The sequence below is a fragment of the Aulonocara stuartgranti genome, assembly GCF_965226115.1.
Source record: "Aulonocara stuartgranti genome assembly, chromosome: 9".
Taxonomy (NCBI): Eukaryota; Metazoa; Chordata; class Actinopteri; order Cichliformes; family Cichlidae; genus Aulonocara; species Aulonocara stuartgranti.
Window position 1 is genome coordinate 3,610,126 of NC_138960.1, and position 14,099 is coordinate 3,624,224.

The 14,099-nt window shown below is 43.6% G+C and overlaps 1 protein-coding gene across 1 annotated transcript in view; it reads right to left on the minus strand.

Moving 5' to 3' along the window:
- Window positions 1–9,113: 9,113 nt before the first annotated feature.
- LOC309714893 (SCO-spondin-like) overlaps window positions 9,114–14,099 on the minus strand; it is a 101,163-nt gene continuing 96,177 nt past the window's right edge. Inside the window, exon 118 of the mRNA XM_082547621.1 lies at window positions 9,114–9,412. Coding sequence (XP_082403747.1) covers window positions 9,390–9,412 — 23 coding nt within the window. The 3' untranslated portion in view covers window positions 9,114–9,389. The remainder of the gene's footprint in view (window positions 9,413–14,099) is intronic.

Genomic DNA, 14,099 nt, shown 5'->3' on the forward strand with positions numbered 1-14,099 from the left:
ACAACGTCTAAGTTCAGTTTATGTGCATGCGAAAGAACAACTCCAACAAGCTGCAGAGAGGAGAAATAAACATTTTCAGCCCACAGTTACTTCCCTTCTCTCCCCAGGTACTCTGGTTTATCGGAAAAGTCATCCTTTAGGCCGCCATAAGATCCACGATGCCTGGGATCCTATGGTGTATGTTGTTGTGCAGAGTATGGACAAAGAAGGCAGGGTTTACAAAATACGCCCTAGAGATCGTTCAGGTCCAGACAAGAACTTAAATCGGGCCGAGTTGAGAGTAATACCCTCAGGTATTGTAGCACCTGCTCCAGACAAATATCCTCTCTCTGACCCATAGCTGGTAGTTGAGTCACCCCGGCAGTCAACATCAGATACACCAGATGATGACAGTGAGGCTGGTGGAGTTGTACTCGCCCTTGTTCCAAACCCACCCAAAGATCAGCCACCCTCGGTATGTGTTCCCGAGCTGGTTAGTGAAACTAGTAGCATAGGCTCGAGCAACTTGAACCCTGTATCCATAGTTCCAGAACAGCCAGAGGAAAGTGGGATTGATAATAGGGAGAATGTTTTAGAGCAGGACTCGGGAAGAGTTCAGGGGCGGCCTAAAAGAAGTACAGCAGGAAAGCATTCTAACCCCTTTAATCTCCCACGGTCAGTAAATCAGACTACTGCTGTTCTCACTAGCGATTCACAGAGCTCTCTTGTCCATAATGATTTGCCCCAAAATTTATTTAGGCCCTGGCAGTAAGTGGTCACCGGGACGGTGACCTTTTAAAACGGGGGCAATTGTAATGGGGAAGTCTTTAGGACCCAGGGGACCCAATGGAGGGTATAAAAGAGGAAGTAGCAGCAGGTGCTCTTCATTTCCACTGACGAGCGGCTGTGAACAATGGTTGTGTGAGTAGGTGAAGAGCCTGAGAACTTTTAATTGTCTGCTACACAAACAGTTGTTTTAAACCTCTACAGCAGAGGTTCGAGGTACAGGCTGTTTTTCTTTTAGTGTTTTTTTTTTTTAAATTTGTTGAAATGTATTTGATGTTTATTGTATTTTATGTTTTAGTAGTGATTTTTACAAGAGAAGCCAAGATAAGCCAGGTGTGCAGCAAACACAGTTGTCTGCTGAAGGTATGTTAACTTAATATATTTGACATTAAAAAAAGGATATTGATGCACTATAATCTAACTTATATTGTATTGCCTCCTGCAGGGCAGGCTGCACATGTGAATTTGTCACTGTTTTTTCCTCCTTCTCCTTGTTGTTGTGTTTTTGGTTTTGGTAGGGTCACCTTTTAAAACTGTTTTTTTTATGCCGGGTTTGTTTTTATTTCTACTGGGCTGGTGCAATATTAGTCGGGCAATGTGCAATCCCTGAGTGGGGCTCTTACCTTAGGGGAATTTGGATCTTTAGAGGTGCTCTGTGTGGATTTGCAGTGAATAAGTTTTTATTAAGAGTGATTTTTAGTGCCACCGATTATTGCCTGAACTAGCACTTAGTGCATGCGATAAGTGTTCTGTTGGGCTCGTATTTATTTGGGGTGGATTTGTTTCTTTTAAAGCAACGAGCATCTGGGACCGCCAAGGGAGAGCAAGCCCTCAGGTGATAGTTGCATTGCTGGCAGGTTGCACCAATAACACTATCTTGTGGTCGTTAGTGACCTTTACCATTTTGATGTTTTAGGCCTTTTGCAAACCCTTTGTGTTCTTTTAAAATAATAAATTTTAACATATCTGACTGATATTGACCCTCTTGTCCTGTTTATTCTGGGCTCGTTCCTGTGAGAGCTTTGGGCCTGAAAGTTTGCACAAGTAGTATAGAGGCCCTTAGCGGTTACTCGGTGGCTTTCGCTCGCTACATATGTGATGACTTTTTGACATTTTTTACCAACAAAGTTTCAGCTATAAGGTCTTATGTCTCCTTGCCCACTGCCTCAGACCCCAGTGTTCCTCCTATGTGCTCAGCTGTTTTAGAGCAGTTTGCGTTTGTTTCCTTGAGTGAATTGTCTGTGGTAGTTCATCCCCTAAGATCATCTCATTGTCCATCAGATTGTCTTTCCCCAGATCCGCTTAAAAATGTTTTGAATACTGTTGGGTCTTTTATTAACTAGAGATTAATAAAAGAGGTATAATTACTCTTGCTTTGCTACAAGCTGTGTCCCATCATGTTTGAAACAAGCATGTTCAACTTCTCCCTAAAAAGCACCCAACTGTTCTGGCTAATTTAGAGCTTTCCTATTAAAGTTATGGACAAAGTGGTCTATTTTCAGTTCAAGCCCACCTTGATCTTAATGAGATCTCTGAAAAGTTTCAGCCTGGTTTAAAATCACTACACAGCACTGAGATGGGTTATTAATGATATTCTTTGAACAACAAGAGGGCAGCCCGGCTGACAGCAGCCTTTGACACGGTCAACCATGATATCCTGCTATCATGGCTGGAATCATATGCTGGCCTGAAAGAGTCTGCTCTCCAGTGGTTTTGGTCCTACTTATCTGGAAGGACTTCAACACAGGCCCCCACAGCTGTAAAATAGCCCCTCTTAATTATGGTGTCCCTCAAGGCTCTATTTTGGGTCCTGCCTTGTTTGCACTGTATATGTTGCCACTGGGTCTATTTTCTCATGCTACAACCTTTCATTTCACTGTTTTGCAGATGACTTGTAGATCTATCTGCCTTTAAAAGCAGGGATAGACTCACTTTAGCTATTATTACGCTGCCCTGATGACGTTAAACAGTGGATGTCTTTAACAAAAATTTAAATGAAATGAAAACAAAACCAAAGTTGTCATTTTTGGTAACTTTGTTAATGAACATATTGACACTCCTCTGGGGCCATTATCTTCCTACTGTAAGTCAAATGTTAAAATTCTTGGTGTGTACCTTTGTGGTTCCTCTAAACTGTGTGGGCAGGTGAGAGACTAGCCAAGGTAAAGCCATACCTCCTGCTAATGTCTTTGAAAGTGTTATTTATCTATTCATTACTTACAGACTGGAGTACTGCAATTCTCTGTACTTTGGTTTGGACCAGGCCTCTCTTTATCATATCCAGTTGGTCCAAAATGCAGCTGCTCATCTGCTAACTGGCACAAAATGGAAGGAGCATATTACTCCAGTTTCGGCCTACACTGGCTTCCTGTTCCTCACAGGACCCAATTTAAAATTTTACTTTTTGTTTTTAAATCACTTAATTGGCGAGCTCTTTCTCACCTGTCTGAGCTTCTATTCATCTATGCTTCATAAAGAACCATGAGGTCCAGGTCAGAACTAACTTTAACTATGCCACGGTCTAAACTTAAATCCTGTGGTGACAGAGCCTTCTCTGTGGCAGGTCCCAGACTCTGGAAGAGTCTTCCTCTTAATATTAGATCTGCGCAAATGCGTTAACATTTTAAATCATTACTTTTTTTTTTTTGTCCCGTTTGGATCTTTAGCCATCCGAATTGTTGTCTTAAGGCCAAGAAAGATGCCAAGCGGATTTATTTTACCAAGTGGATCATCATGGCCTTGCCATATTGGTCCATTTGATTGACCTTTATTATAATTATGAATTTATTTTATTTTCAGTTGCTACAAACGGGACAGACATGACTGGGGGATAGGACAGGGAGAAAGAATGAAAGAAAGAGAGGGAGAGAAAGAAAACCAAAGGGGAGAAGAGACGGTGAGAAGGGGGGGAAGAAAGAAAACAAACAAACAAACAAACAAACAAAAAACACCTGGGTCACCTGTATGGAGAAAAAAAAAACAGAAGAGAAAGCAAACAACAAAGAGCAACATAATAAAAAAAACAGCACCATCACAATAAACTAGCTAGCAGTAGATATCAGTAGATACTAAATAATAAACGATATTGTGCAGCACGCAAGATAGACAGCGCACAATGTGCTTTGAGGCAGCAGCCAAGAAAGCTGTAGTCCGCGTCTGTGAATACCCGTGTGCACACCTGTGAGGATCAGCATGGTTGCATTCCAAAGGTTTCTCCATGTAACGATCTGCTAGGGAGTGTGTGTGTGTGGGGGGGGGGGCACAGCCCCGTCCTCCAGGGCATGAAGCAGGTATGGAGGAGATCAAAACTCCAGACATCCAGAGGCCCCCAGAACACAAGAGACCAAGGAAGACCAACAGAGGGGCAGCCGCGCCACTGTCCCAGAAAGAGCTGAGGAGAGTCCCAGATGAGGGCTCACTCAGCAGCCGCGGAGCAGAAGCCAGGGGGAGTTGCAGTGACGCGCCCGTGAGCTCTGCCGGCAGCCAGCTGTGCCTGAGTGACCGAGCCCCAGGCCGAGAGGCCGGGGGCACCCCACCTCCGAAGTGGCCCGAGCGAGCCCCAGGCTCCAGGCCCCGACAAGCGGCCGCCAAGGAGTGAGCCGGTGTGTACCTGGACGCCCACCCCCAGACACAAAGAACCACCAACGCACCGACACCTGAGGGAGTCCGCCACTGGCAGGGGAAGTGGTGGTGGGTGGAGATAGGCCTCCAAACCTTGGAGGGCCTGAGATGTCCCCAGAGAGGTGGCGTCTGATACCCAACCTGACATATAGACACAGACATACAGGCACACACAGATACAAACATCCATCCCCACCCTCATGCTCTCATAAAGCTCGTTTTCTTGTGATAAACGGTTGGTAGTATATATATATTGTCATTGTGGGGGAAATGAAACAGAAATGCTGATTATGTCCCAAAGACGAGATCGGATGAAATTCTCGTCTTTTTGTATTAAAATGCAGCCGCGTGTGCGCTGCTGTCAAAGCCACTGGGAGCAAGAGTAGTTTGTGAGCTGCTGGGGACACTAACGAGGTGAAATTACGATGACCTTGTTTGAAGCATCGCTTCAATTTAGCTGTGAGGTATTAATTTTCCGACTGGCATTGAAGGCATCAGCAGACAAAGCGTTTTCCTGAATCCCTTGAAGTCCATTGGAACCGGACTGCAGCCGGTTCACCTGTGATGGCTCCGACTGCGGAAAACGTCCTTGTTTTCAGCAGCGCCAAGCAAAGGCCTGAAGCCCTCTGCTGCTCCGTGGAAGCATTTATCAAAAATGTCCTGCACAGCTCCATAAAGGCGTCCTCCCCCTTTTTCCTCAGCATCATATTTTTAATGATTAGTCACACGTGATAAATTGCAGCCCTGCAGCTGGACGAAGACTATCGATCAAAACGTGAGTCTTTGGCATGAATTAAAAATGCAGCGGTTACTGCTCTTATTACTTCCAGCAGTATTTACTGAAGCAGCTGAAAGCCAGAGGAGGCGTGCTGGTCAGCCTTCCCCTCAAAACTCCCTTATTTAGTCAAGAAAAGAGAGGACGAGGAGAGGAAGAAAGGAGGGGACCGAGGAGGCAAGAAGGCGATGATGAGAGAGGAAAATCAATATGTAACTAAAGTTCATTGATGAATTCCCAATGTGTGCGCACCTTACATTATATTGGATAAACGACTGAAATAAATAAAGAGATCAAGCTCCGGGCGTCACTTTGACACATCCATTAAAAGCTACATCTCCTTACAGCCGTGGCTAAACAGCTCCGCAGTAAATGAAACTGTCAGCAGAAACCGTGTTTTTCACACTGCCAGTTGTGTTAGACGTAGAAGCTGCAGGCAGCAGCAGGTTTTATGAAGTAACCAAGAGAAACGCAGAGAGATGGATGATGGGTTTTAAATCATGTATAATCTTACTGTCTTTGCATTCCCCATAACAGACCCGGTGACACAGGAGACGAGCTCATCTGTGGGGAAATGAGCACATTATTTTAAAAAGGACTTGAACGCTAAATCTAACGAAAGCTTGCGTTACAGCCAGGAGGCTGTCAGGACAGCAACCTCTTTGATGCAAACCGAAGGAAAAGGGAAACGAACAGCAGCATGTTTGTGGCGTACACAGCTCGTTTGCTGCAGATATTTATCTGGAAGCTTCTGCGATTGTACTTACATCCTTTAGATCAGGGGTCACCAACACGGTGCCCGCGGGCACCAGGTCGCCCGCAAGGACCACATGAGTCGCCCGCGGGCCTGTTCTAAAAATAGCTCACCATAACAACTTACCAGTAAGCTGCATCTATTTTTATTTTTTCTTGCTATTTTTTTTTATCACAATTGCATTGGTGTTAATTTGTTAGAGATAATATATTAAAAAAAATGTTTATTATTAAATATTAGATCATGATCTAATATTTAGTGCTAGCTGGTCTCCACGGAAACAGTTGCCGTGAAGACCAGCAAAGGCAAAGGTGAGGAGATGAGGAAAACATGGCGGAAAAAAGGAAGAAAACATATAATTTTCACAGTGAATGGGAGGAAGAGTTCTTTTTTACTACTGTGAAAGATTCATACGTGTGTCTCATTTGCGGGGCAACTGTGGCAACGGCAAAGCGGCACAACGTGGAGAGACATTTCCGAACGTGTCACACAAGCTACCATGCTAACTACCCAAAGGGCAGCACACTGCGAGCGGAAAAGGCCCGCGAATTAAAGGCAGGTTTGAGCAAACAGCAGTCTTTTTTCACGAGACCGGTGAAAAACTCTCAAAAAGCAACCGAAGCCTCATTTAGAGCTACACATTTCTTAATTAAGAAAAAGAAGGCATTTTTAGACGGGGAGTATTTCAAAGAAGCAATGATGATAATTGCAAAAACTGTGCTTAAAGACGAGAAATATGGAAACGATGTAATCTCCACTCTCTCTGATGTCCAGCTGGGGGCAACTACAATTGTTAGAAGAGTGTCGGCTATGTCCGGGAACTTGGCCGATCAGTTGGATCAGGATCTGGCAAAGTGCAGTTGGTTTAGCATCCAGTGTGACGAGTGCGTCGACAGCAGCAGTACAGCACCGCTGATGGTCTTTATCCGGATGGTATTTGATGGTTTCTCCACAAAAGAAGAACTTCTGACACTAAAGACAACTACGAAGGGAGTTGACATCTATAACGCGGTGAAGGAGTTTTTCGCGAAGAAAAAGGTACCGTTGGAAAAGCTGGTATCAGTGAATACCGACGGGGCTCCTGCTATGATCGGCCGACATACGGGATTCATCGCTCACTGTAAAGGTGACACAGAGTTCCCAAACTTCATGCATTACCACTGCATCATTCACCAGCAGGCGTTATGCGCAAAGGTGATCGGCTTCGAGCACGTCATGACTCCCGTCGTGAAGATCATAAACAGCATCCGCTCCAGAGCTAAACAGCACAGAACATTCAAGGTGCTATTGGAGGAGCTGTCAGCTGAATATGGTGACCTGCTACTACATACGGAAATCCGATGGCTCAGCAGGGGACGGATTTTGTTTCGTTTTTTGTCACTTTTGGGTGAAATCAAGGAGTTCATGCAATCCAAAGGGGAAGACACATCTCTGCTGGAGGACACTGAGTGGACACTTGACCTTGCGTTTTTAACAGACATTACTGGGAAACTGAACCATTTGAACTGTGAGCTGCAAGGCAAAGGTAAGACTGTTGCTGACATGATAAGTGCTTTAAATGGATTTAAAGCCCAGATGAACATTTTCTCTGTGCATTTACAGAGAAAAAAGGTGCTGCACTTTCCCTCTGTGCAGATGGTGCTGAAAGACAACGCTTCTGCATCTGAGACTTTTGACAAAGTTGCAGAAAAGTACACTCAAGTCATAAACCGACTTGGTCAAGAGTTTGAGAACAGGTTTTGTGACCTTGATCAGCTTGAGCCATGTGTCTCATTTGTTTCCAATCCTTTCATGAATGTGGACACAACATGCATTGCTGAGCAACTAAGTTCAATGTTCAGCTTGGATGCTGGACAGGTGGAAATCGAAATTGTAACATTGCAAAATGATGTCCACCTCAAAGCCTATCTGGGTGCACCAAACTTTTGGTGCCTTGTTGACACAGAAAAGTACAGTGGTGTGTGCACAGCAGCTATGAAGGTTGCCAGCCTGTTTGGTTCAACCTATCTTTCTGAATCAGCCTTTTCTGACATGAACTTCATCAAGAACAAACACAGAACACGCCTCTCCGATGCACATCTGCAAGACTCACTCAGAGTTGCAGTGTCAAGTTATACCCCAGATTACAACACACTGGTGAACAGCATGCAATGCCAGGTTTCCCACTAACAGACAAAGAAAGCCATATTAGATGTTCTCAGTGGCAACATTACAGTGTCATGTCAAAGTTGAATTTAATTATTGAAAAACAAATGTGTTTGTTAAGTGTAACATGTGACAATTTGCTTTAAAATGCTGCCGATTTGGTGAAAAGTTCTGTAAAATTTGAAAGTTGATTTTTTGTATGTTACATACATACAAAAATAATGTATGTAACAGTGCATGATTTGTTAAAATTTGTTAGTGGTAAGTGAAAATGTTGTAGAAGTGATCACTTCAAAATGTAAATACTTGCAGAGATATATAGAAATAAAGCGTTGCATATTGATATTTATGTTTCCTACCTTGTTTCCTAATTGCATTCTTTATAATTATGGTGAAAAATAATTAACATAATTAGTGTCCGTACATAGATGAATATCATTAATTATTAATGATAACACATAATTAAGTTAAACTGAGGAAATTTGTTATTTGAGAAGTGTGTGTCAAACTGGTAGCCCTTCACATTAATCGGTACCCAAGAAGTAGCTCTCATTTTCAAAAAGGTTGGTGACCCCTGCTTTAGATGTTAAGTTTACTGAAGTGTGCAAGTAAAGCTGCTTAATTCTCTGGATTAGAACATTGTGATTACTCTCAGTGTATTAAACTACTACTACTATTATTATTATTAATAATAAAAAGCACATCAGCATAATTTGAATGTATGAAGGAAATCTGTCGGTGATCTCAGCCCTGAAATTGATCATAAATCAATCTTATAATCTTTTATCTTATAAACTTTTAATGGCACTTTTATTAACGTGGTGCTTTCCACGTCCCACAAAGCAACGAAGCATGTGCTGCTGCAACACTGCTTAAAACAGAAAAGGATTCCTCAAAGACAGACAGCTGACCTGCTGTCCATTTATTGACCAGCCCGTCAGCACTGCACTGTAAACATGGGAATATAACCCAGACTAGTAGCTGTTCAGTTCAGTAGCTGCTACGTATACATACACAAACATACACAAGAAACATGTTTTAATGCAGTAGAACTTGTATCATAGGATCTTTAATCTATAAATACACAGTAGAATGTACAGGCTGCAGAATATGTAAGAAATATACGATCAGCAGTAAGATCCAGTCATTTGGTGACTGAGCACTACAGAGCACTGTGTTTATCAGCAGGGACTTTTTCCACTCATCCATCCGTCCACCCAGAATCCTCCATCTATCACCCAGCTGGCTTTTAGCGAGGTGCTCCTTGGTGCTTTGGACTTCACACTGTTCTCTCTGCGGTGCGTTCGCAGACGCGTCCAACAGACTCGCTCAGCGTCGGGACAGATCGCCTCCTGCGGAGAAAGGAAACAGTGAGCCGGTGTCGCATCTTCACCGCTACTCCGTCAAAGAACTGAACACGTTCAGCAAACAGAAAACTGCTTCCTGTACAGGATGACAGATTGAGACCCAGTGTGTGCAAAGACTTCTGGCTCAATTCTGAAATGAGCCTGATGAAACTGAACTCTATTAAAACAGGTGCAATGTAGATGCAGATGTGTAGAAATGATGTTATATGGATTCATAGGCGCGCGTCTGTGCGTGTGTGTTATCAAAGATTGATCGCACCAACGGCCAAAGCCATCAGATGTAATGTCCACGGAGGAGCAGCACTGGGGGTGGGGTTCTACGTCGTATGTGGCTCCATCCAATTAACTGAGGCGATCAGCCATGCTGATGAATGGATTACAGCATAATTGCTTCAGAGGTGGGACCCTTCATTAAATCATTTATGACGGGCAAAGGTGAGCATATGTTTGTGTGTGTAAATCTGCAGGAATGCTCGTGTCAGTGACCACACGCTTGTGGTTCAGCCTGGTGGTAATAAAAACAACTGTGACATGAAGGCTGAGTCTTTGAATTGGATATGTTCTTCCCATTTCCAGCCCTGTACTTTCATTCTTGGACTTTTGCTTTCTGATTGGCTGCTTGCTGCAAACAGAAGGTTAGAGCAGCACTTTCACTTTGGCTCTGTTTCTGTTTCATTCCACAGCAGTGCATGCTCCTCACTGAACAAGAGTGAGGTGGTTTCTTAAAATGTACAATGTGCACACACACAGTGAGAGAGAAATAACAGCAGACCCGTCTAATAAGTGTTTTCATGTAAATAATAGTTTGTTTTGTGTTTTTTCCACAGACAAACACATTTTTCTACGCCACAGATTTAACACACAAGTATAAATGCTCTCTCAGATGAACTACCAAACACAACACATTGCACCGTTTCATTATTTATTTACCAAAAGCTGAGCCAAAAAACAAAGTCCACCCTCTCTAAAGCCTTCAAGAGGGTTAGAAGCAGCCAAGAGATCGAATGCACAGTCAGGTGAAAACATCAACAACTGTTGCTGCCCATCAATCTGGGAAGGGTTCAAGCCCATTTCCAAACAGTTTGAAGTCTTATTCTACAGTGTGAAAGACTATCCAGAAGTGGACGTCCCAGCAAATTCACTCCAAGGTCTCAGCGTGCAATGCTCAGAGGAACTGCAGCAAACACAAGAGTTCATCCCGGCAAGAGTTAGCATGCTCAGCTTTAAAATTCACCACATTATAAAAAAAGGCTGAACAAGTACGACTTTTTTTGGAAGGAAAAAATAAGATGAAGGAATACAACAACGTCCTTTGGACAGACAACACCAAAGCAGAGATGTTTGACCATAAACCAGCATATCAGCACAAACAGCCCTAATCAGCTGCCAAGTGTAGCGATGATTTGGAGTTACAGCCATAGGTCCTGGGTTTCTAGCAGCCTAGCAGCAACACCTCTGTATACCAAAGTATTCTAGAGAACATGAAGCCATCAGCCTGACACCTGAAGTGTGACTGAAACTGGGTCCTACAACAAGACAAAGGTCCCAAGCACAGCTGCAAGTGTTCAACAGAACGGCTAAAAAAGAACAGGATCGAGGCGCTGCAACGGCCCAGTCACAGTCCAGACCTCAGCCTAATTGAAATGCTGTAGCGGGACCACAGGAGAAGTTTCTATAAATAAATGCATGCCTGCAAAGCTCAGTGAGCTGAAGCATGTAAGGAACAGTGGGCCAATGATGTGAGAGGCTGATAAACAAACAGCAAATGATTACAACAAAGTATTATTGCTGAAGGTGTTCTACAAGCTACTGAATCACGAGATCACCTCCCCTGCCCCGTAAGCTGGAGAGGAAAACATGGACGACTGACAGCTGTTCTGCTTTCAGAGCGATCGTCCCGATGCAGCCTTCTGCCTTGTTTTAATATTAGATACCAAGTCTGATGCTGAGAGGAGGCTAAAGGACAAATGGACACAGACGGTCGTCACAGAGAAACTGCAGCCCGGCTGATAACCTGAAGCCACAGACGGACGTCACTGTTGTTGAAGACACTGATCATTAAGACACCAAGAATCAAACTACAGGATTATTAAAGTTTCCACTGTGGGTGTGCCAAGTAACAAAATCTGTTATGTCATTCATGGAGGTAACACCTGCTCTCCACGTTAACAGGTTTCCACACCACTGATGATAGCAAAAGTGACATCACTGATAGAGGGTGTGTCCCAAACTCGCCATGAGCCTAAAGCTCCACCTAACGACGAGTCTGATCCAGAAACGCAGGGGAGCTGCTTCAACTGTGACATCTTCACAGGCACCCAGTCTTTACTTTTCAAAGCTGCCTTGAGTTTGATTACAGAACAAGAACTCCTCAAGGACAAACGTGAAACTCTTAGTTGCATTCAAAGTAAATTATTTGCACGGAGCAGTAACTGCTGCTAGTTTCTGACATGCAGTAAGTTTGGTTGTAGACTTCAGACTGTTTAGATTCATCCAAGTCTGTTCGAATGAGTCCAATAAATATTTACAGACAGAAATCATCTCTGTGGCAGCGGGTGTGCTTTTAGCTCAGCTGTAGGGGGAGAGGTGGAGCTGAGCTCAGATAGCAGTGCCAGGTGGAGTTGATTGGCACAGCAGCCACTCTCCCGCCACAGAGGAGACCCCGCCCCCCCGCCCCGCCCAGCACGCTACTCAATCATTCAAATTTAGTTCTTATTCGACTCTGATCAACAAATTTGTCGTGAATTGTGTCACTAAGATGAGTGATACGTTTAAGGCGTTCCTCAACCCTTATTCCATAGCAAAGGCCATATCGCCATGACAACCATGCTGGTCATTTATATGCTCAATTCTCTGGCAGTCATGCGATCCTAGTTCATAGCTTTCATTTCAAGTTTCCTTGCAGGATGAAGTCAGAGCGGAGAGGACGATGTTTTCTCGTAGTGACCCAGCTCAGCCTGATATTCTACCTGTTTCTTTCTCAGGCCTGGTTAAATTAGTCGACCTGATGAAACAACATTTTATTACCTGCATCTTTTTAAAAATAGCTTTTCCTTTTTGGCACATTTTTAAGGACATATGACATCACAGCTATGCAGATGACATTCAGTTATAGATCTCCTCTAAGCCCTGCGTTGTTTTAAGCTGCAGGTCTTTTAAAACCTGGAAGGCTGACCACCTTGTTTAACTTCATGAGGAGGAAAGAGACGTCCTCCTTTGTACCCCTGATAGATTTCTGTGAACTCCTGGTCCCCATATTTCTGAACCTTGGGGCAGCTTTTGACTCACTTTGGATGATCAGGTTAAATCTCTGTTTCGATCTTGCTCTTTTATTCACTTAAGACACCAGGCCAACCTGAGCTCTGTTGTGTCCTGCTGTGAATTAGAAGCTTATTTCATCTCTTCTCAAAATAACCTCCTTCAAACAAAGTGTTCAAAATGCAACTGCAAAGTACTCGTGTCTCACTCACTTTAAGATTCTGGTTGTGACTGTTGGAGCAGCAGCAAACGTGTCCATGCAAACACCCCTGCAGGTTCCTGAGGTCTAACGATCAGGTTGTGTGCTTCACACAAGGCTGAGAACTAAAGGAGACAGAGCTACTGGCCCTCCAGCTGTGTCTTCATTAGTTGTTCTTTGTAAGTTGATATCTTGAACTGTATAAATAGAAATGTACTTATATGAAAAACTTGCTTTAACCTTTTAGGAGCTGCAGCCGTCTTCATACATGCTCCCATATTTTCAAAGGCTCAAAAGTAATTGCACAATTAACTGCCAAGCAGTTCCAAGTGAGGCCTGATCTCTCCTCACTCTGTGACAAATTAGGCAGAGAGACCTGTTAGTGACTCTCGTGGCTGTATATAAGCAATAGGTCTAACCTAAACCTATTTCCTCATTACATCATGGCAAATTAAGTAGATGAAAGGTCAGCAGCTGCTTCCAGGATTGAGTTTGCATTTGGTGGCTGTGCTTGGGAGCTCACCATTACACTGAAAGCAACAACCCAGGTCTAATCAGAGAGATCGGAACATTGGTACATTTTTATAAAGCAGGAATGCAGCAGTCAGCTCTGCAACACCCAAATTCCTGGAAGATCACAAAAGACAACTGAATTCTTCCCTTCATAATATCTATCCAAGAAGATGCATCATTGCTACAGTGTTCTGTCAAGACGCAACTTCATGAATGAAGTACAGACGCAAAACGCTGATAACACCCGAGGACAGAAAGACCGGATAAGACTTTCCTAGAAAACATCGAAGAAAGCCTGCCAAGTTCTGGAAGTTTCTTTTAGGAATATGAACTTGTAGCAGAGAAGAGTCTGTCAAACACAGTGGAGTGTTATCACAGCCAGTGGAAGTGGGTCAAGGGTGTTTATTCATGACTAGGTGTTGGTAGAAGTAGCAGGAGGAATTCTGAAGTATCGACAGCTTTACTTTCTGCTCACAGCGAATCAAAGGCTGTGAAACTGGTAGGACAGAGCCTGGCAGTAAAGACACAGCAAAGCAATGGCTCCTGAAGGTAAAGACATTTTCTCGGACGGCCACAACAGCCTTTAGTGGGCAGAAAGAGCCACAAAGACACAGCAACTAACAGTGGATCCAGTGAAGAAGAAAGTCCATCGGCTTTACGGTTCAAGCACTACATGCCTGTAAAAGAGTTTCATTTAAGAAT